The following is a 23,642-nucleotide window of genomic DNA, read 5'->3' on the forward strand; positions in this document are numbered from 1 at the left end:
AATGTTGCGAAGAAAAAAGTGAAGGATTGGTTGTCATCGTGTGGCTAATTTTTTTGTTCTTCTTTTCGCACACTACTTTGTAAATACAAAAATGTTGTTGCACTTTTATTTTTGTTAAATAGCTGCTGCGATGCAGCAGCTGAACGAGCACCAGCCGTCAATTCGTCTTGAATTGGCTGGACTTGTAATGTTTTTTCAAATAAATAAGATTCTAAAAAAAAAAATTTTCAGGATCGATATACAGGGCGACAATTGAAAATTATTCGAATTGTTGGATGCGCAACAAGCAGTTGATCGATAAACAATTTGTTCTAAAAATTGCAACAGTAAATAAGGACCTTGCTATAAAAAAATCAAATTTTCTTCAAAATTTGCATCGATTGACCACATTTTCTTGGCAGATTTCGATTCCTCTCGTCGAGCGTGTAAACCTTTCAGGGAAACTCTTTGTTGTGAAATAAAATAAGATTTCAAATAAGGAGACAATTCTCACTATTCAGTGAGCATGCTAACTTTGCAGCCACTTTTCTAAAGTTCTAAGTTCTACTTAGGTCAATTTTGGCTTCAAATCAATCCTAAGGGATTAATTTTATGTAAAATATAGCAATGAATAATAATACCTGATATTTTTTTCTGTATTTTTGCCAATTTTTCAGAGCAATTTTTCGATCCAATTATAGTTTTGGAACACAAATTTTAATTATGTTCTAGTTTTACTCGATTATTAAGGTGATTAATACCGTGACTGCCTACACTAGATAAAATTACTTCCCTACTGCACATATAACTTTCAATTTTGCGTCTGCGGATTAAGCATTAAATATTTATGAACCGTGTCACTTGAAGAGCAATTTGTTCTAATGTGCGCACGTACATGTAAATGCAAAGCACACACGTGTGTCAAATTGGGAATGTTAGGTAACAAATCAACGAGATTAAATCGGATTATCTTAAATCTGCACTCGCGGGGCTGAGTTTAGGAATTTGAAAGTGCTGGAACATACATTATTCAAAATCGGCGCAATAGCGGAATAGTTCAAGTACTTTCAAATGCGTTTTTCTTGGCTTGCTTGCTTTTTACTATCGCAATATTCGCAAAGAAAAAGCTGTCGGTGTTGAGAGTGCTAAATTGTTCTCACTTTGAATTTGAGCCGCTGCCAATGGTCACTTTCCTATGTGTCTTTTTTACTTTCGTGAGGCTCCGCGCAAACCGACAATCTATTTTTTGGTGCCACACAATCGCACCGAGCCATTAATTTAGAAATTAGTTCCTCTTGCTGCGTTTAGTTTTTGCTTTGCAAACCCGGATATTTTCAGGCTGATTGTGGTTTTGCAAAATAATTATCACGACGTCAAGCCGGAATCAAGTTTTTTTTACTAATGATGAAATATATACACTCATTGAATTTACACGATTCATGGAGAATTGCCGGAAAATATTTCCTATTCGCGATCAATAAAATTTGGTGACAGTTTTGAGCGGATCCTGACGGCGGCAAAATTGAAACAAATGGAAAGTTGCAAAGAAAGAAAAGCAGCACCGCCCTGGATGGCAATTTATGCGACTCAGGTTGTCAATCAGTCTCACACATTCGACGCGTTGTTGGCCAGCGAGCCATTGAACTTGGTCTCTAAATTCGCGATTTACGACTGTTGGCCTAGGACTCTATGGCTGAGACGTGACCAGCAGGCCAAGCAAGAAAAGCACGGACGCGGAGGATGGCTGCCCGCTGCCCGCACTTGAAATCATCCACGCCGAAAGGAGGGGATCCCGGTATAAAACCTTTAGAGTGGAAAGCTCCAGGCGTCATTTGTGATTACTATCATCTCCGCGCCGGGCAAAATGCTGAATTCTAGGATATCGCTCATCCAGGTGAATTGCAATAACTTTTTCAATTTAATTTAAAATCTTTACAATCAATTTGCTATGATTTTTTTATTTGAAGTCTAAATACTGCCTTCCTTTATGTTATATCGACGAATCTGTGTGTTTTCAGTTGGTACTGGTGCTGCTGACAGCGACGAATCACCTCGGGTCAGCTTCACCCAGTTTGGTAGCATCGACACCTGCATTTGCCGCCTTGCCACCAAAGGATTATTATGTGAGTTTACAAATTTATTTTTAAAATTTTAATTTTCTACTAATTAACTTGCTGAGCGAAAAATTAACGGTAACGCGGCGTGAAATTTTATATCCTCCTTGGGCGTGATTCGCACATACAATTTCTATTAAATTTACGAGGTTTGTCGGCAAACAGCCCGAGGGCTGAGCAGATATGCTGGCGATTAATTACTTGCGCGTATTCGATTCAAAGATACTGAAATTTCTCCGATCCAATTCTCTGGCGTCCGGCGGCATCGGATGCACTCGCGCTCGTCAATTAATTAATCAATCAACAATTAGTAGTGCAGCTTGTCACTCAAGATAGCTTCCGCTTTTTACTCGAAGTAGGAAGCTTTTCCACTTGTTTCTTTTATAAAATTGCTCGAAATGCACATCACGAATGCTAATAGATTTCTGCTTGTCTTCCACTTTCCTTTCTGCCGCTCGATCTCGTTCGAGTGCACGCGCCGCGCGCCGGCCGGCCGCCGCTGGACACTCAATTTTCATATCATCAGTCGCTCCAGCGAATAATGATAGGGATCAGAAATAACGCGTTGCACACGCTGGAAAACTTGTTCGTTGCGCCGCGAAAGCAGTGAAAGATTTGCGGAAAAATGCATATTCAGCTGCATTGTCTTTGAATAGAAATCTGCGATGCAATGCGAATGCGGCAAGGATATTCACAAGGCGTCAGTTGTGCGTGTTAAAAATCTAAAATCATTCTCACTTTCCTCGAAATCCATTCTCGTGCACACGGCGTGATTGTGCTAAAAGTGCAATTGGTGAAAACTCCTGATTAGAGCCGCCTTTTTACAACATCTTGGCGAAAATGAAATATGTTTTAATGCCCGAAAGGCGTCTCGGCAGTGACACAGCGATTGGCCGCAGGATCCTGTCGTTAATCCTTTCCCACTTGGCTCGATCTTGGGAAGATCCGCTGGTCTGGCGTGCGACTCACGTGATCTAGGTCATTAACAGATATGCCATTTCTTTCCCACATTACTCACTTCCTCTTAATGACTCTATCGTCAGGTTCGCCTTTGATTTAATAATTAATTTTTAGAAGCAAACCCGTTTATTTATCTTGTCTCTATTTTCTCTAACAATAATTTTAATTGAATGGAAAGTTGATCCATTTTTTTAATAAGCTTTAGAAATCCTATGATTTATTATTGATTGAAAAATTTATCTTTTTATTTGTGATACGATTTAAAATGCCACATATTTGAGGGAATTGTGAGTTAATAAGGAGATATGGCCAGTGTTCACTAGAGCGGCGAAAAATTGCTGCTTGAATGAAAATGATAATGAATTAATTAAATGAATCAGGCCACCCAACGCAGAGATATCCAATTTCCGAGATGCAATTTTGCCGTTGAAAGGCACCGCACTTTCCCGCTTAATATCCGCTATTATGTTAGATCAATATTTGCTCTTTTCGGATCGAGCCACGGGAAAGGCGCTGAAGCGTTCACGTTTTACAATAGATTTTCAATCAAAAGTTCACGTTCTAATCTCTATATATTCTGCATGCCTTTGCCAAGTGGGGAAAATCTGGGTATATATGTATATTAAAAATGGAACGCAGCGCGGCCGGATGATTTCTCTTGTCAAAATGTTTTCCACTCAATATAGCACGTACGCACGAAGTTGGCGATCGAGTAGCGTCTCCGAGAATAATCAATTCACACACAGCACAAAACAAACTTTCAAATGTGCTGTGCGATTAAGAGGGACAGGCTTTTATTCCGCTACAAACGCACGTACACATTCATGCGTGCATCTCAATTCGCTTCCTCTGCTTCTTTATCGGGGCCGGTTAAAGAGGATTGATACCGCAAAATTCTGGAAAATACTTGTTGCCAGTGCATAAACTCATCCCTTTTAGGATTCAGTTGAAGCCAAAATTGACTTAAGTAAATAAGCATGCTTTTCAAATTGCGAGGCCTGTCTCCTTACTTGAAATCTTATTTTATTTCACAGTAAAGAAGTGTCCCCAAAAGGTTTTATACGCTGTTGGACAGATCTCGACGAGGGGAATCGAAATATGCCTAGAAAATGTGGTCAAACGCTGAAAATTTTGGAGCAAATTTGAAGTTTTTCCTTTTTTTTATTACATATTGCAAATTGTAGAGTAATTTTTTTATTGCGTCCAACAATTTAAATATTTTTTAACTGTCGCACTGTATCAATCCGCTTCAATCGCAGCATTGATAGAAATTGCTGAGAATATTTTCATCTTGTTCATACAGATAATTAGGTACAAAGCAAGAAAAAAACTGACTCAATGTACGCTCTGTTAGCGAGAGAAATCAGCGTATCTGAAAAATGTGAGCCGCGCGCGACTTATGTTTGTTTGCGCATGCACACTGCCTTTCGCAGCAGTAAAATGATCGCGTTCCCTTTCTTTTGATTTCGAACTTTCATGCAGACTGATAAAATATGTCCGTCTCGTTCTGCAGGAGGCGTGAATTATTTATTATCAACAAGTGTTTCTCTTCCATTACTTGTCTTTCTCTGAAAAAAAATGTTATTATTTGCACTCAAAATAGACAGAAAACAATTTACAACTTTTTACAAGCTAGAAATGCTCACGCACAACTATGTACGTGCATTTGATGCCTTCACGGAGGTGAAAAAGTGATAAACACGAGTTTTGCCGCGATTTAACGCACTCAAGCTAATCATAGGAATGAGTCGTGTATCAAATAGCACAGAAAGACGAGCTTTCATCGCACGCGAGCGACGCGTAGCCCTCAGCAAATTGGTCTAATTGGCAATTTGCATCTCTGCACTTAATAATGTCGTGGAGAAAGTCTTTAGAATCTAGCGTGCGGGCTGATTTTGCGACTAGACTCATAAATCTTTAGCTCATTTTGCGCATTTCTAATCGAAACTATCAAATTTTACGACGTCGCCGTTAGAAAGATGAATTATCACGTTTCTAAGAAATTGATATTTGATTTCCAGGCGATTCCTAAGTACAAATTCAGCTACGGCGTGACGGACCTGCACACCGGGGACATCAAACACCAGACGGAGCAGCGCGACGGAGACGTCGTCCAGGGCGAGTACAGTCTGGTGGAGCCGGACGGGTCGGTGCGGACGGTGCAGTACACGGCCGACGACGTCAACGGCTTCAACGCCATCGTGCACAAGAGCGGCCCAGGCGCCCATCCGCTTGCCGCCCCCGCGGTGCCCGCGAAGCCCGTGCTGGCTGCCGCTCCCGCGCCCGCTCCCGCCCTCGTGCCCGTGAACCACAAACCGACGTACACCCCGTTGCCGGTGGCGCCGCTGCTGCCGGCCTTCGACACCAGCAGCTTCCTGTCCAACAAGCCGCAGCGGCCGCAGGCGCTGCCCACGTCGAGGCCGCCGACCCCCGTGTACCAGTCGGGCTACCCTGCCCGGCCCGCCGTGGAGACATCGACGCCGTCGCTGCAGGAGACGCTGCAGGCGCTGTACCCGCAGCCGACACCCAGCCCGCCCGTCAACGTGCAGCTCTTCCCCCAGCAGCCACAGCAGCAGCCGCAGCCCCCGCAGCGACCCGGCTACAGGCCGTACGGCCAGCCGCAGGCCACCGGCCCCGTCCAGTTCCCGCAGGCCCCCGAGGACACCCAGCAGCTTCCCCCTCTGATCAGCAGACCGCAGCAGCAAAGCGCCGCCGCCGGATATTTCTACTAAGGATCTGTTAGGCGGCGAGACTGGCTAGCAAAGGGATTATTGGCTTTCTAAATTTTACATCCGATCATTCATCTTTTCATCCCCATTTACGTGTCCCTTGCCGACTGGTCCGCCGTAACTCTGAAATTAGCGATTAATCTCACCAAAGACTTGATTTTTATTGCAGTTCAATTTGATGTGGTTGTTAAAAAGAATCAAAATGATGGATCGTTACCTGGCCATTTCCAATTAATCGTGAAAATGTACAATTTTTGTTCCTTTAATCTTTGGTTGTCATATCGCTTTTGGTCGTCAGTGCAAATGATCATCTTTGATCATGGCACTCTGTTGTGAGTCTGATTTGGCAGAGGTGCAGTTGACGCTGCTCGAGTGACTTTCGTGACCCGCATATATCAACTGCCTAATACAATGCTATGAATTTTATTGTTTCTTATTGTTAGTATACACTATGTAGCTTGTAACTATTTTGTATTGCCTTTTATAAATAAAACACGAAAATAAAATCCATTTTTAGTATTATTCGAGGTGAGACGCAATATGAAACAAAATATTTTTTATTACAATTCGATTTATTTATTTATTCAATCAGAAGAAATTCCAGCCAATAGCTCTGGTAAAATAACCCAAAAACTCTCATATGACTTTCATAGTTCGAGTACAAACTAATTTGGCACCTGAGTGATTTATTTTTGAAGCCAGGAAAATGTTTCGTGAACTAGAACGGTAAAAAACTTGGTTGAAAAATTCACTCTAATTGGCTATTTAGCTATGCGCATATTTTAAAACAAAAAATGAAGTCTGGTTAGTCTGTAAAAGGTACTATCCATTAATGGCTCGAGTTAAATTATTAAGTTTATATGCTTAGAAGAAAATATATACACCAAAACTTTTCAACAACCAACGACATGGTCCTGTCTTCTGACTTCCGGCGCTTTAAACGTCAAAATTGTGAAATTAACAACCAAATTAATCACATTTTAATTTAAAGACCCTCAGAAGAAAGGCATGCCGTCCACTGTCAGTCAATCAATCAGTTAACAGGAAGAACAAAGAAGTTATATTAATTTGCAAATGTGTTTTTTATACAAACAGACAACAGGTGATCTAGAAGTGGGACTAATTAAAAACGATTTACAGCACACCTAGATCGGTGTGAATTGTGACATCACAATTGTTCTGCTTCTCATTGGCAGCGGCAGCCGCCATGTTGACCTCCACCAGGGTGTCAATGCTGTTGATGCTGATGCCCTTCAGGATCTTCTGAGCTGTCAGGGACTTGAAATGCACCGTCAGGTCGCTCAGACTGGGGAAGGAAGAGTGCAGGTCGCCGTTGATTTTGTCCAAGGACAGGTCGTCGTCGTCTGCGATGGTCTTTCCGTTCGAAAGCGACACCTTTCCCAGGTTCTCGAGCAGATTAAGGCTGTCTGATGGCTTTAGAGGTTTGTCCAGGCTGGTTTTCAAGGCCGACGAGTTGCTCCCCAGGGAATTGAGCTCCGTATTGCTGTGGTAGAGCAAATTCTTCAGGCTGCTCAGGTTCTCCGACTTCTTCCGGGTGACGTCTGCGTTCACGTTGTTCATCGAGGATTCGGGAAGCTGGTTCTCGGCATCGCTGTTGGACACCTTCGGGATAGGCTGCTGGTTGTTGGCGACCTTTTGCCTCAGGTCGACCTCGTCAGGGACATTCTCCACCGAAGGGCACTTCAGGTTGGAGGGCGCCAGGGGGCTGACCTGCTTCTTCTCCTTCGGCACGTAGCAAGACGTCGGTCGGGGCGTCCTCTTTACGGCAGGAGCGTCCACCACACTGCCCGGAGTGGAGTGGCTGGGCGTGGCCACCGGAGTGCCGTTCAGGGTCATGTAGGAGCGGCTGGGGCTCTGCAGGACGCACACCCTGGCGCTGCCGTTGCCGGAAATGCTCGCCGTCGTGGTGGTCACGTCGCCGCTCTTTCCGGACTGGACGGGCGTCCTGCCCAGGTCGGTATTGGTTCGCACCTGAAGGGTGATTATCGACCCTGGCGAGGTGATGCTGCCGTTGATGGAGCTGCCTCCGGAGGAGAAGACGGTTGTTTGGGGAGTGCTGCTGGAAACCTTGCTCGGAGACATCCGCGGTGTGCTCAAAAGGGTGGACGGGGCGGGCGACACTTTGCTGCGCGGAGAATCGACGCTGCTGATGATTGATGGGGTGATACTTGTTCCTGGCGAGGGCGACGAGCCATTGTGTTTGCTGCCGTTGGAGGAAGATCCGGATCTCTGGCGAGACGACGCTCGCAGGGTTCCATTGCTAGAAATTCGGAAAGTGTCAGTGAATTTTTCCAAGATTTTAAATAGAGGTCTCAGCGAGCCGCGCAGCACCGCGCTAGTCGGAAAATTTTTGGGTCACGTGGGCAGCCACCAGCCGCCGTGAATGTGGCTACAATGCGCCACCCGCCGGAGAAAAAGGTTCAAAAATTAAATAGTGCAGGATAAAAAAATGTCCTCAGGCCATCGGGCCGTTAAGTACTGTCAAACTTCACGTTTAAAATATTGTCAGTCGCGCCGATCACCAGCCGCTGGTGAAAATGGCCAGCCGCTGCCACTGGGCAATAAATTCTGCTAAGCTGGTCCCGCCACCCACCACCCGCTGCCTTTTGCGGCTGAGACCTCTAATTTTAATGGCAAAAACAACAACAAAACTGCGACAAAAAACATTACAAATTATAAATTGGGAACAATGCATTAACATTTATAGATGAGGTTTAAATTAATATGAAGGGGTTGGCTGTTAAGAAGAACCATTTAAAACTCACTAGTTCCCATTTATATATGAAGCCATCAGAAGTCTGTAATACTGATCCGAGCTTTGTGATTAATGACGCCTTGTTAGTTAGGTTTTCATATCAGAATTAAGAGCTAATCATTCTCACCATGACGGTGGATCGGACTTTCGCGATGAGCGGGGTGTGTTGGAGTAACTGCCAGAGCCGTTTGACGGAAAGGTGTAGTTTGTGTCTCCGGAAATGTGGCGTCTCCTTCTGGGCAGGGTGGCTGCCCTCGACGGCGGGTCCTCTGACCAGGGAATGCTGGCTTGGGACCTTCCCAGGGATACGTCTCTTGACTGCAAAAAGATTTGTTTAAGAATGGCATCAAAAACATTTGGACACGTAAAAATTTCTGATAGAAACTTGCTCTACAAAAATAAAATGCAAAAATTTAATGGCTTTGTGGAGGAATATCTTTTATAACTTTGTTGTCATGAAATCAAGCTAAATTTTGGGTATTTCAATTTTTTGCTTCCTGGTAAGTCCGGAAAATTAGACAGAGGGAAATATTAAAAAAATATCCGTCCCCTTTAGAAATTCGTCTGTAACTTTTTTTATATAGAATCTGAAAAAAATGTTTTCTCCTTGCTAGTAAAATAAAAATTTGTACCCTAGTTGAAGAAAGACTGTAGGACGACGTCCTGGTTTGGGTGCCGACCGAGTGCAGGTGGGTGACGCTGGGGTTGAACCACTCGGCAGGTGGGAACTGGGCCGAAAAGGTGCTCAGGTTGCTCTCCCCTGACTCGCTGGCGTCGGCCCTGCTCAAGCGCTTGCTGCTGTTTCTGGCGCCGTTTCTTCTGAATAGCCGCGCAAGGAATGAAGGGCTTTTCTCTGCTAACGACAAAGCCAAACATGAGTTTCCCGCTCCACCTCCGGCAACGCAAACAAAACAAAATACCTGGCTGCTTGATTTCCACGTCTCCCCAATCCATTGTCCTCGAGCTGCTCGGCGAAAGCCTCATGGAGCCACACCTCGGTAGTGACGTGCTGTGGGACAATCTTTTCTTGCTGCCGAACAGCCGCAACGAGTGGCGTCGCTCCAGAAGCCTGGATCCTGGCGATGGAGTCGGTTTCGCTCGGGGGTACAAAACTTTGTCGTTGGGATTTCCTGCGGATACGAATTTCAGTTTGATATTCTTTCTTTCATTTGTAAGGGTCCTACCTCCGCATATAACATCCGCAAGATTGGTTTGTACTGCCTGGTGTGTCCGATCTCCATCTCGGATCGTCTCCATTTCACCGTGAATGTAAACAAGCGCCTCGTCAGTGGACATGAGAACCGATTTGGGGCCCTGCAGATGCTCGCCAAGCGAATCTATGACACTCGATCTGTGGTGCGGCGAGATGGAATGGCCTGCCCTGGAAGTGGGCCGGCTCTGCGAGTTGCTGCGCCGCCGCCGGCTCTCGGGAGTCACCACAAAGTAGCCTCTTGAGGTGTGGTAAATCTGCAATATGGATGGTTAACTTTGTCAAGCAATAAGCTCTCCAGTTTCGCGCGCACGTGTTTGTTTTTATTGCATTGGGGATGATTTTAGAGGAAATTAAAATAGAAAAAAACACATATATGTTCTTAAAATAATTAAAAATGAAAGTGCTATGTGTAATTGGGTTTTTTTGCTTTCCAAACGTTAATGACAGTAGTTGTTTAAAATTGTAATTAAAATTGCTGTTCAAAATCTGGACACATTTATTTTTCTGAAGTTAAAATATGTGATATTTTGTGTGTATCGCAGTTGATTTATTGGAAATTTAAGGTATCTAACCTTGCGTTCCTGCATGAGTTTGGCGAGTGCATCGTAAATCGTGTGCTCAGAGGGAGTTTCCATGACCGCGGGGAAGGAGCGCTGCAACGCCGCCCTGACAGCCTCCAAAGACGCCGGCTGACCTGCAGAGGTGAGTTCCAGAACCACCCAGCACAGAGCCTCCGGCAGGGGAGTGAATTGGCTTTGCGGTAATGACTGGACCAAGCACTCCTCCACGTCTCCTGCGAACACGTCAAAGGTGAAATTAGAAATCTAAAAACATGATTGGCACTATGGATATTCAATTTTTTTTAATTACACACCACACGCATCGAGAGGTGCAGTGAACCTTAAGTGTGTGAAAGGACGATTCTGACAATGCTTTTGTTCCATTTCGTTGATCCTCTCGTGAAAAGGAAGGAAGCAGAGTAACAAGATACGCCGACCGGTGGATATGTCATTGTTTTAACTGTCGTCCCGGGACTAAAAACAGGATCATGAGAATCCCAAAATTGTTATTGTGTCAAAAACAAAGCGGCTTGAATTGTTTAAGTCGAGGAAACAATATCTTTTGATACTTTTCGACGTGTGTGTTTTTTCTCATGAAAAATGATGAAAATAGCTACAACGTCTGCAAAAAGATGAGTTAAGTTGGAACAAGTTGGCAAGCTTGAGCACTGAAGGAAAAAAAGAGGCGCATATCGGCAAAATTTGGCCAGCCGCTCAGAGTGCTCTGCTAGGGAGTGGTCGTCTTTTAATTCGGCCCAACAAGCCAGCTGCAGAAGGCACTAAAGCGAGAGAAACTCGTTGCACGCGCATTTTAACCATAATTGAATTACGACGAGAGGCAGACTCTCAAAACTGCGTGGCGCATACCGCGAACAACAAGCCGAGTTTAATCTGCGGAAGTGCGATTACAGTTTGCGGACCGCTTGCACTCTAGGAAATGCTCGTTGGCGTGCCACGCGCAATGTTATCATTAAGCATCCTTGGTCCCGAATTGGCGAACTTGAACTGCTGTTTCACTTTTGGTCGGCTAATCGACTGCTTTTTCTTTCGTTCTCGTTTCACTACCGAGCGAGCGAGCGACCTTTTGGTGTATTTTGCACGGCATAATTTGCAGTCGTGCCGGCGCACATTTGCAGACGAATGAGATCAGCAGACCAGTCTGCTTGTTCGATAAGTAAAAAGGAAACTCCCCGCGCGGCCGCGGCAAGGTGTATGTACTTGGCTGCTGCTGCTGCTGCTGCTGCTTTTTACTTCTCCGTCTTTTCTTTTTCATTTCGGCCGCGCCGGGGAAAAGGCAGGCAGGCAGGCTGGCTCACGTGTTCGAAATAATAACGCTCGCAAGACACGCCGCCAGCAGGTCAACTTTTTCACCGTGCCCTTGAATATCAGCATAAACTTGAGCTACGGCTCGTGTGTGCCAGAGTTTGTCTCGTAAATATGGTTTTGCAGAATCATGAGCATGATCGTAATAATATCCGCTTGGGTACACACGCGGCTCGCTTGATTAAAACCGATATTAAGGCTATATTGCACGTAAACCAGCTATACATATACATATTAATAACCAGTATTAAATTTTTTTAGCTCCTTTCTTTATCGCGATGTATGATTCTTTGATTGATGTAGACACCAAACAGTCAAGTTACTAGGATCCTGCTGTTACCCGACCATGTTTGTTAGATGAATTTACGATACTTCTTTTGATGACCAACAATCGGGTTAAAGGTAATGTCAATTCCTGTGTAGATCAAAAAGTCCTTATTGTTGATTTAAAATTTATTCATATATCGTTCGAAATTCTTGGTGTGAACACGAAATGGGTTTCCGGGGCTTCCGAAGAGTTCTCCGTTTGGTTCCAATTTCGTCCAGTGAAAAGTTCAAAGATGACGTGTTGAGCCAACGGGGAGGAAAGATCGTCCTCGACGAAGAGCACCTGAAGCCCGTGCTCGGAGCTAAATATCGCAAGAGGATTCCCACAGAGGCTTCAGCCACCTTCAAATTGACCTGCCAAGGAAAATCAATGCACTGCAGCGTGCTCGAGTTCAGCCACGACAAAAAGGATGAAGTTCTCGTGCCGGACTGGTTTTTCAAGAACCTGGATGTGCAGATTGGCCAGAAAGTGTGTGTCACCCTCGTGAAGCTGAAAGAGGCCAGTTTCGTTAGGTTGGAGAGTCAGCTGAGAGGCTTCGAAAGGGTCGACGCGGAGGCGATGCTGATCCAACAACTCAGCCGCTTCGCTGCCATCACCACGGGGGATAGAATTCCCATTTGTTTCCAGGGCCAAGAGCACGACTTTTTGGTGCAGGAGACTCGACCGGCCAAAGCTGTCCGGCTGGGACAGTTCGGATCGAGGCTGGAAGTCGACTTGGTCTTCTCCGCTCAAGAGAACAGAGGAGGCGAGAAAAGGGAGGCTGAGGAGGAGAGTGCGAATGCCCGCAAAAAGGTCAAAAGTGAAGAGCAGACTGTGGACCACGACTTGGTCAGAGAGACCCGCTTAAAACGCCTTGGTCCTTAGCAGATTTTCTGGGGCATTGTTTCACTCACTCGCTAAATTATTTGTGTCTCTAATAAAGTTACCATTTTAAGGAAACGAACGTTATTTGTGAATAGAATTCCGGTCTTAAAACATCAACAAGAGTTTTCAATTTGCATAATTTTATTCTGTGCAGCAAGTAATTAACATATTTTTGCAAATTAAATAATAAAAAACAACAGCTTGAAACTCGAACCACGAGTTTAGCCTTTAAGGATAAACACAGCTTATCTTAGAAAGCGCTGCGAGCAGTATGAGTGTTTGTTTTCGCTGTAAAACTAAATTATAATCACGTACGCACGCACAAACGTCAGCATTCGCACGTATTAACACACCGACGGATGCCTTTGAGCTGCGAACAATGACTTTTGGCTGCTAATAACGTGGAATTTCCTCCTTGGACCAAAAAAGGCACACGTGCTTGCGTCATAAAGCGAGCAATCGCGCTAATTTCCGTGAAAACGATTTTGCATCGAGCTTAGGCGATTTTATTTGCATTTAATGCGGCATAAAAGGAGCCGCGCCGAGCTGAATAACAAGAAGCACCGGACCACCGACCAGACGAATATGGCGACGACTTTTTTGGAACTTTTCCAGCAGTCCGCGCGCGCACGGTATGCTACTTTTGCATCTTTACTTTTGTCAAAAGCACTGTTTCGGCTCATTACAAAGCAGATCAGGCCGTCCGCATTGCGTCATTGTTTGGGCGGATTAGCACGAGCAAGCCGAGAAAAATAGCGAAAGCACCGCCGTTTCTGTACACAGGAGCTGATTGTGCTTTGTGGGAAAACACGCGACCCGGATTTATGCCACACTTGAGAATTGGATTCAAGGTTGCTTTTGCTCGTTTGCAGCTTCTTCCTCTCCGTAAAAGTGCAACGCTGGAAGCATATGCACCACAAATCGAGCCACTTGAGCATCACGACTGTGTCCCGCGTCCAACCACGCTAGAATTAATACCGGTTGTTAAATGCTGAACATAATTGAAAATTCTTAATTGGTTTGGATTTCGATAGAAAATTGCTCAGTGTAATTTTCTCAGAAGCTGTTATTAAACCTGAAAATTTATTAATAATATCCTGAGAAAGATTGAGTCTTCCCATCGAACTTGTTTGCGCGATGAAAATAAATCATGGACTGGAGTGCGAGTGCGAGGGCGTAGCCAAATGACCAAATTTGAGCATAGAAATACTCGGTGGATATAATCGATCGCTAATCAGGCGAAAAGAAAAGAAAGTCGATAAATTAAACCGCTTGTCCGAACTGCCAGCTAATGATCATTCATAAATACATGCCCGGCATCTCTCGACGGCGCAAGGATTTGTGTATATTTATAATCAGAGCAGCAGCAGCAGCAGCAATCCTTTCTTGAAACGTGACTGTTTAGTGAAACAATATTGAAACAAACAACGCGCGCCTTTCATTCTGCTCTCTCAGGCAGCAGTGCTGATTTTCAATTTGATATTACCCGCCATAAATTACTCTGGACGTGCGCTTAAAACGCGAGACGGATTGATTTAAACGGCTTTAAGCGGGCTCTAATGAGGAAAATTCAGATTTTCATATCGTTAAAAATAAAAATGCGGGATGAGTGAGTCTCTTGGAATACCAGAAGGAAAGTTGAGTAAGAGCTATTCAAATCGGCACTTTGCTTCCTGCTCTATGTCTCACGCACGGCAGTTGAATAATGTCTTACGTGAATTCGGATATGTTTATTCAACGGAAATTCGATTTGCATTCGATTTTAGCGATCGGCAGCGCAAAAAGCCGCATTTCTTCCTGCAGCACGCGAGGTAACTCAATATTTTTAAGGCTTTCATTTCGCCACTCGGCTGCATTATTCATTTAATAGCACTCGGCACGCATTCGCAGGAATTTTTGCGTCACTCTACACGACTGCAACAACTACTCGCATTGTCAATGAAAAATTGATGCTGCGTGCGTGCACTTTTCATTCGCTCGCCTTGCACAATATACGCGGTATCACAGTCAGCTCGTGGAAAATGGCCGCGAGTTATTAGTGCAGTGCCAGGGGAAAAGGTGAGCTAAGAAAGCGCGCGGATCGGATGAGCCAGATTGGGTTTCTTTCTTATTTGCATCTATAAACACACACGTGGTGACTCACTCTTTCTCTCATCCCTCGTCTGCGTCCTTTCAATCGCAGCCGACAGCATCAAATGCATCAAAGGGAATAGTGTAATGTAACGCCAAAAGTGCGCTCGAGTTAGAGTCTGATAATTTTCTGTAAATTTTCTAAAAATGACGATCTATTTCACAATAATATACCTTCAAATTCGCACACAATTGGATAGATCGCGACGAGAGGGATTGAAATCAAGCGTAAAATCATAAATTTGTTCCAGTAATTTGGCAAAATCTTAAATTTAACTGTTCCTCGGTCCTGATTCCTGAAATGGAAACGGATGTGCGGCTGCGCAATGGGCCAAATGAACCCTAATACATTGAGCAAAGACGAAAATCCCGAATTGCTATGGCATTACGCCGGCCGGCGCTTGATTCCACTTTCAATTTATTGCGCCCACTCAAACGTCTGGCCAAATTAATGGCTGTGCCGCCGCTTTTTATAAACGCGCAGAGAAAATTCGGCGACCATTAATTAAAGAGTGTGCCGGTCTGTGTGTTGTAGATATCGTTCGGCAATAATTGCAGCAGCGCCGCATCATCAACCCTGCCTGCGCTGGCGACGCAAAAAGAAACAGCGAAAACACACCCGCGAGTGGGAATGCGACGGGAAATAATGTGGGAGTGCAGACACGGCATTATTTATTCCGGCCTACGGCTTTTGATCAAATTGCCAATACAGATAAATCTGGCTAAATGCATCCCCATTCGTCTCCGCTGAAACAAGAAAATCTGAAAAGGAGATTTAAAGCTCCGGTTTTTCTGCCCTTGAAAGTGCAACACCGTCATTTCCAAAGAGACCAATAAATCGACAATTTGTGACACTTGCTTTTTATAAAGAGAAAAAATCCGGGTGCAAGATGAGGAGAGGAAACATAAAAAAATTTTTGGTCTCGTCGTCCATCATCATCTCGGCAGGCGGAATTTTTCGCTCCTTTTAGTCTGGCAGCGCAACTGATTAAAATGCAAAAGACGTGGTGTACGCGTTGGTATCACGCCTTTTCATTTGCCAACCACCTTTTTCTCTCCGTCGACAGAGCGGAGAATAATTTTTCTCGTAGCAGCGTCCAGAAGCAGCCGTGCTGAGTGCCGAGCGAGGAAAAAGCATCAGAACGACGAGATGATGTAAAGCGAAATATGTATCACACCTCGGGGATTGCGAGCGTGCGTGTGAAATGTTACTCACTTCTTGTTCGTAGAATATCAAATGGACTTTTTGCACATTGTGAACAGGAAAATGATGCCGACATAGAGAAAGGAACGCGTGCTTCTGCAGTATTTAAACAAATGTGATTAATACCAACGAGCCGCCGCATGGGTGGGGTGTGCAGAGATTTTCTTGTATTAGATACAAATCAACAAGCTCGCTTCATTGTACTTACAGCGCATTAATTGTGCAGCAAAAACATATTTTACATTCTGAAGCCCCGGATTAACTTTCGATTTACATAAACACCACTGAATTCGTAAAAGATAAATTCAGAAAAGTGAATGCCTCCAAACGATCGCTTTCCAACAATTTCTCTGCAGTTGGAGACATTTCTAATCTCTCCAGTGATGTATTTTCGTGCTAGGAAATAATTAAAGGCGTCGGAACCAAATCGTTGAAACAGCCTTGAACTTGATTATACCGCTGACCACAGAAAAACAATAAAAAATTAATTACTTGTTTCTATGCAAAGGCACACTTTTAAATTTCCAATTAACCCTCCATACGAAGCCAAATTTTTAATTACAAGGCAGATAAAATAACTCACAATTTCTTTCCTCATAAAATATGCGTGAATCGTGATGTTCGCTACGGCAGTAATGAATATAGCGAGATGTTTACTGCCGAAAAGATCCAGTAATAATTTTACGTTCAAGCGCAAACGGCTTTGATAACGAGAATCTCGAAATACACGCCATTCGTGAGAACACACGCATTTAAAAATGTTCTCTCTTCATTTGATGCGCATAAATGCAATATTTTATGATGTAGAGCCGCGTCTTGTTTAAAAATAAACAATGCGGCAACAACTGTGGTGTGTGTTTTTTTTTCAAGAGACATTCTTAATTCTGTCTTATGCTTTGGGATTTCATGCTCAAGGCTAACAAACACACATACACAAGTTTTCCTCAATTAAATTTACTTGGTACAAGCAGCTTCATTAATCATGGATGGGATCTGCTTGAACAACAACATCATTTTATGTTTTTATTATTCAGATGAAGAAAAAAAGATGCACCTTATTTAAAAAACCCATTTCCTATAAATGTACTGCCTTACTTGAAAAAAAAATCTGAGCTTGAAGCAAAAAAAAATAGAGATCAGTACCGAGGAGCAGTTAAATTTAAGATTTTGCCATTTTTATCGACTCTTGTCGCAATCTATACAATGGTGTGCAAATTTTTAGGAAGAATTCCCTAAAGAGTGAAATAAATCGTGGTTTTACAGTAGGGAGACAGTGCTATTCTCAAAAATATAAAATTTTAGCTTTTCCCTCATTTCTAGAGGACGCGTATTCCAAGTTAAGGTACAAAGGGGTTTTCGCAAATTTCCCCTATCAACTCAAAACATCGCAGGTTGAATTTCGAGTGAAATGTTTGATGCGCAGTACATCTTGCTGATTAAACTCTCAAGACTCGGCTATTCATCAACTAACTGACTCTCCCTTTCACTGCGCCAATTCGACACAATTAGAGGCGTCCACCGTTAATTGAAACTGTGCGTTGCAGGCAGCTTTTATTTAAAAGGCGAGGAGCTCACTCACCACACGCTGCTTGAATCGAACAAACCTGGGCTCTCGGGTAAATTTAATAGATCGAAAGCAGCCGGCAATTTGCCTGTGTGCAAAAAGAGATCGGCCGCGATAAATGGCATTGGCTGCATTGTTTTGGTTCCCATGCATACATGCAAAGCCACGACGTGCGGTCCCACCGAGCCAGGCAACCGACCCTTCGGGCTGCATGCACACAAATATAATTTCGCGCTGATTGATTCGATCTCTCGTTCGCTTGCTAACAAGACTCTCGCAGTGAAATTTCGCGGCGCAAAAATCGGCCGCCGTGTCATGGGAATCGATGATAGTGCTATAATCGCGACAACGGAGTGAGACACACTGCGCTGGGAAACAGTCAGCTGCTTCGAAAGTGGAAGTTGCAATCCTTGCAAGATCTTATTTACACACCTCAGAGCATGAATTTTTTTATTTAAAGAGGATTTATGCTGCAAAATCCTGGAAAATGCTTGTTGCCAATGCATGAACTCCTCCCTTAGGATTCAGTGTAAGCCAAAATTGCCCTAAGAAGCGATGTAAATTTTTGAAAAAAAAAAAAAATGGTGAGGACTGTCTCCTTACTAGAAATCTGATTTTAGAGTTTCTCTAAATGGTTTTCTACTCTGGTGGATGGATCTCGACCAGAGGAATCGAAATCTGCCAAGAAAATGTGGTGAAGCGCTGGAAATTTTGGAGAAAATTTGAAAATTTTGAATTTCTACTCTAGAAAGGGTCCTTAAAATTGTTGCATCCAACAATTCAAACAATTTTCAACTGTCGCCCTGTGTGATTGCAATTTAATAATGGGGAATGTCTCTCTGCTTTGGCATAACAGTAGCTTGTGATAATTAAAAAACAGTCAAACTGGCTCACAAATGTCTAGAGTTACGATTGACTCATTCTGATTGAATTACCGAGTCCAAACCCAACCTACTGGGAACCGAAAATTCTCCTCACTTGAATTACAAAAAGCGCCTTGGGAGCCGCTCCCTACTCTCGGGTCTCGTTCGCGGGACTAGTTTGCAGCCATTTATACTTCTCTGATATTTATTTGTACCCGGCTTAAGTGCTCCACGGGTTTTCTCGAGTGGTTTCGTCCAGCGGTCATCGGCACCTCGCTTGCAATGTTTTATTTTAGATTCCTCGCTTCTGAACGCCACTCAAGACCAAATTATGCTTTTTTATCTTCATCCTTCGGAGGATAAAGTGAGGGTTTGTCTTTGAAAAAAATGCAGGGATTGGGCAACGCGTGCCTTTTAACAGTTATAAAGATAAACGTTGCCGTCTTGAATGCATTTTAAGTGCCGTTGAGAAAATATATGTTTCAGTTGGTATTTGCTTATTACGTTACATTTAAATCAGCGTGCCAATGCTAATGCTCTCAATTTGCGGAGCAAAAAAATCGAATCTCTGAATGAGATCTGACTCAGCTGGGAACAAAAATAATTTACGGCTTCAAATGTGGTCCTTAATGAGCGGGCCGGGAATTTTGCAGGCGACAGGCCTAACAGTAAAATGGAGTAAAACTCAAACTAACATGAGCGATAACTTCCAGCTGCCACAACATGTGATAAAGAGGTAAGGTTTTTAGGTCGTCCGGCGAAATGGCATCAATTGACAGAATGGCACCGAGCGAAACCCAAGTTTATTTCTTTTTTTTCTCACGGCCGGCACACCTTTTAATGACGAGATAAACGAATACTGCCTCCAGACACAATATTTTATCCGACATGGTATATAATAACTGCTTAATTTTAGAAAGGATCATATTGGATTGGCGCAGGTGCCGTAAATGGAAATATGGTTTAGCATTATCCAATCAATGATGTTTGTTTTTACTCTGTTTGGAGCATTTTCTTAAAAATTGGCTATTTTAGCAAAAATCTGAATTAACAGTTGAATGAACCGATTCATCAAAAGTGTACAAAAAGAGAAACCCTCTCACTCTAGACAAATTGCATGCTGAGTGGAGGTCGAGGCTCACATACTGGTGCATGTTTTATTCGAAAGTGTCAAAAGCGAATTACTGCCCCCGCAGTGGCACGTTACTCTCTTCATTTTAATGCGCACATTTGTTATTTTATTTGCAATACAATGGCATAATCATAATAATGAAAAGCTGTGTTTTTTCGATTTAGCTCGGTCTCAACGCGCTTTCGGAGAAATTCCGTCGCGAATATGGCGTGGAAATAAAATAAATCACCACACGCCGCTCTGAACAAATTGCGTGAAAGGTGGTTTTGTGTGATTGACGAGGATTGCGATGTATGATTCGCCTCATGCATGAATAAGGATGAATATGCAAGCGAGCGATCTAGATTAAATTTGCAAACGATGGAGAAAGCAAGGCACGGATTTCTAACTAAATCCCAAAAAAATGTAACTGTAATTTCGGTTAATACCCAACTTGGATTTGCATTTGGCGAATTCACAAGATCCTGTTTGCGAAACAACGTGCCGGTCACGCGTCCTTCATGCATACATCTGCGTGTTGAGCGGTCATGGAAAATTAACTGTAAATCCAGCACCCAGCATCAGACACCTTTTTCATTACACTTCTGCTTTGATGCGTCAGTGTGCGGTTTGAAAAACTGGTCGGTGCTGATCCAATATGTGTATGATGAATAAATGATGTCATGCATGCGAGTGTGTGTGCTTGGGCAAAAACCGCGGCTGTAAAAACGCGAGCCATCTCATTGCCAGGTGACTAATATCGACTTGCCATGAATACATATTTTACAAAGGTGAGGGAGTCGTGTTGACCTTTTCTCGCATTACATCACTTCTTTTTCCGAGCCCGATTCAAGGCGAACGCACTCCTCCGCGCGAAAAGAATCGTGTGCATTTTCCTCTGAGGTTGCAATCAGATTTATTTATTCGTACGTATTTTTTTCACGTGGCACGAACTGCTGGGTGGGGAAATTTATGGGCGGAAATGTTCTCTCTTCAATCAGGTCAGTAAAATTTTAAAATGCCATAAATCTTGCTTGGAAGGGAAAACTGGTCCAGTTCGCCCTGCCTTCGGATTTTTTATTGTCAACCGCTCTCTGTGATAATTATAACGAAGCTCTCCAGCAAATATCCCGGAGCTCCTTTCGAGTGAGCAGCGGGAATGCACTTCGTCGGTAAACATCCCGGCAGCAATTATCGTACGTATTTTGTAATTTACATGCTCTTCACATGTCAGAGCTGATGTAATTATCAAGCGGCGCGAGAGAAGAGCACAAAAAGGAAAAGGAATTCCTAATTGGGCGTCGTCTCTATTATAACTGCATAGATCAGACTCTGGAATGGCCTTGCTCGACGATTAAGCCAAATTAACAGCAATAAAATTCTAGGATTCCGGTTGAAAATAAAAGAAAAATCGGACTCACCAACAAGGGTTACGATGTGGTTGGACGGTGGCTGCAGTGTTTTCCTGCCCCACGCGGCCCTGATGATTTCCAGTGCGCAAGGGTCTGCTGACACGAGGAGCACTCCAGGTGCAACGTACCCTTGGTACTGCAGCTGCCGCATCGCCTCTAACAGGGACGGATTCCAAAAGCATCTCAAGTTGGCGTCCAGGAAACTCTAAGGCAGGAGACGATAATCATTAAAAAGAGAATGAAGGATTCCTGGATTTATGACAAAAAGTGCCGGAGGAACGCCGGCGACCAATCAGAGACGAGAGTGGTTCTCTGAATTGGACTCAGGTGCTTGCCTGAAATCGAAACAGCAGCGCCACAGCGAGAGTTAAGGCAAATAACAAAAGGCAGGTCAGCCAACAGATTGACTTGTCGCTTTACTCGCTTCCACTGACTGTCCCTATGGCGCTGCTGTCTCGATCTGGCCAATCAGAGAGAACTGCGCCCTTCTTTGATTGGTCGCTAGAGTACTTGTCGCTAAAGTAATGAATTTTACAAATCCGCCGATTTTTGGCATGACATGTCGGACTGTCGACCGAGTGCCTAAACTAATTCGACCCTCAGGAATCTACTTGTATACAGTCAAAAAATGAAATTTCAGGTGGTAACTTAGCTTGATAGATTCAACTTTTAATGATCTCTTAGCAGATTTTGAAGGGTCAAATTTGAGATATTGACCATGTAAAATCTAGGTGCTCTAATTAAGATTTTTTACAACTCGGAACAATATTTAAAAAGCGAACCCTTCACAATCACGGCACGCATTAATAAAAAAAATATCATATTGCCCAATCCATCATCCGCGCCTAGCAGTCATTGCGAATCCGCTTGACCTCCCTGGGGAGCAGCAAAAAATTCAGCCCTGCTGTGTCTGCCCGGCGTCAGACTGATTATTATTCATGCATACTTCATTATCGCAATCGGTGGCCAACGGCAATTCGCTGAAGAAAAGTCGCTACACATACACCTGTAGCAAAAGCTGAGCAGAAAATTGTATGAGTGCGCGCGCGGAGCAGGTGACTCACCCACACTCTCGCTATAATTAAAGATTACTCCGGCAGGAATGCGAGCCAGGTTCACGACTGGCGCAGGAATCGTGTGCACGCCCACCTGCAACAATGCCTGTAAAATCCGATCGCTGCACCTATTTGCAAAGATAGATAACGTCATTTTAAAAGCGACCTTTCAGCCAAGGTGCGTCGGTTTAGTGCGCTGCTGAATTTTTTATGTTCTCCTCCGACACACGCGGCGCAAGAGTTCAGTGTCAATATCGCTCTCTCGAGAGAGCAACGAGGCCTTCTTTCTTATTCCTGCTTCATTGTTGTTTGATCAGGTGCAAATTTGCGTTGTACGATCTTTTATGCTGCTCTCAACAGGTGTTGGCCCTTTCCATTGGCACCTTTCGTGAAGGTTCGCGCGTCTATAAACTGTGGGCAGCGATGTTTATTTGTTTGCTCTTCGCACTCTCTAGATCATAAAGCAGCGAGTTCCGAAGAAATTAATTGATCAGTCAAGGCCAAGCGTAAGTTTCAAACGCATTACAGCGAATATTTACGATGCTGAGATGACTTTTACTCATTCAGTGGACGCAAAAAGATAAAATTTTAAGGCAAAAGTGATTCTTCAAAGAGAGTTATGAGTAAGTTGGACCTTCTTTTTCTTTTAAATTAGAATGAATGAGATGGGCTCCAAATGCAAATGAGCTGTAAATCAAAATATGCAAATTTTAAAATGACTCGGCGAAATCATTTCACGACGAATAAAAAAATTACAATGAACAATCCGACGGCTTGCGCCCCTTGTTAAATGCTTGAGCGGAGTTTCTAAACAGATAAGCAGCGAATCCGCCCTGAATTCAAATGGTAGAATTACGCCAAGCACCACTACAAAAACATCACAGCACGATTGAACGCTGCTGAAACGAATTTTCACGGAACAAGCGTGCTAAAACAATGCCAATTTCACAGACGACGAATATTCACTTGGAGCCGTTCCAAGGCGAAATTCATTCAGCCCATTGGACACTTCACCTTAAAAGTTTTTGCCTCCAGTTGAGAGTAAAAAAGTGGAGTGGCGTGCTCTCACATATATTTGTTACAAAAATGTTTTCGCTCAGAGCAAACCGAAGCCATGCCATACATCAAGATCAAAAGCGAGCAGGGAACACATTGTCGAGGAGGAAGAAAAGCTCAGCTCGCCCAGCAGATAATGCGCGCCGTCTGGCAGGGAGTAAGAAATTTCCGCGCGGGGTTCCCTTTGTTGTCCCTTTTCGAGTGGCTCGTCGTTCTCAAAATGCTCCCGTTTTACTCTGTTTTATCAGCACCGTCTGGGGACTTCTTAATGCGCTCTCCACGACGCCCATCAAGATTGCACGACTGGCAAAAGGGGGAGGCCGGGCTCATGACACATTTATGGAAATTCGTCTGCTCGAGCAAATTGATCAGAATGTGAATTTTCTGTTAAGCGAGAGGCA

The 23,642-nt window shown here is 43.8% G+C and overlaps 2 protein-coding genes across 4 annotated transcripts in view; one reads left to right on the forward strand and one right to left on the reverse strand.

The window, feature by feature from the left end:
- Window positions 1–1,742: 1,742 nt before the first annotated feature.
- On the forward strand, window positions 1,743–6,288 carry LOC135940196 (pupal cuticle protein Edg-84A-like). The gene is made up of 3 exons (XM_065484994.1): window positions 1,743–1,873; window positions 1,998–2,102; window positions 5,075–6,288. Exons 1-3 carry the CDS (start codon window positions 1,844–1,846, stop codon window positions 5,783–5,785), a joined length of 846 nt encoding a protein of 281 aa, XP_065341066.1. The 5' UTR covers window positions 1,743–1,843; the 3' UTR covers window positions 5,786–6,288.
- A 47-nt stretch (window positions 6,289–6,335) lies between these two features.
- Window positions 6,336–23,642, reverse strand: part of knockout (Stork-head domain-containing protein knockout) — a 60,219-nt gene continuing 42,912 nt past the window's right edge. For 2 of the 3 annotated variants that reach the window (XM_065484982.1, XM_065484981.1), the window contains 7 exons: window positions 21,140–21,335; window positions 10,344–10,564; window positions 9,743–10,025; window positions 9,479–9,688; window positions 9,191–9,414; window positions 8,686–8,876; window positions 6,336–8,063 (listed from right to left, as the gene is read on the reverse strand). In XM_065484982.1, coding sequence (XP_065341054.1) covers window positions 6,917–8,063; window positions 8,686–8,876; window positions 9,191–9,414; window positions 9,479–9,688; window positions 9,743–10,025; window positions 10,344–10,564; window positions 21,140–21,335 — 2,472 coding nt within the window. In that variant the 3' untranslated portion in view covers window positions 6,336–6,916. The remainder of the gene's footprint in view (window positions 8,064–8,685; window positions 8,877–9,190; window positions 9,415–9,478; window positions 9,689–9,742; window positions 10,026–10,343; window positions 10,565–21,139; window positions 21,336–23,642) is intronic. The other variant, XM_065484983.1, reaches the window with a different exon arrangement.

This window comes from Cloeon dipterum, chromosome 3 (assembly GCF_949628265.1).
Source record: "Cloeon dipterum chromosome 3, ieCloDipt1.1, whole genome shotgun sequence".
Classification (NCBI taxonomy): Eukaryota; Metazoa; Arthropoda; class Insecta; order Ephemeroptera; family Baetidae; genus Cloeon; species Cloeon dipterum.

Coding starts and splice junctions, on each gene's coding strand:
- LOC135940196 (XM_065484994.1), top strand. CDS start 1,844: ATGCTGAATTCTAGGATATCGCTCATCCAG. Junction 1,874..1,997: donor CTAGGATATCGCTCATCCAG/GTGAATTGCAAT, acceptor GTGTGTTTTCAG/TTGGTACTGGTGCTGCTGAC. Junction 2,103..5,074: donor TGCCACCAAAGGATTATTAT/GTGAGTTTACAA, acceptor TTTGATTTCCAG/GCGATTCCTAAGTACAAATT.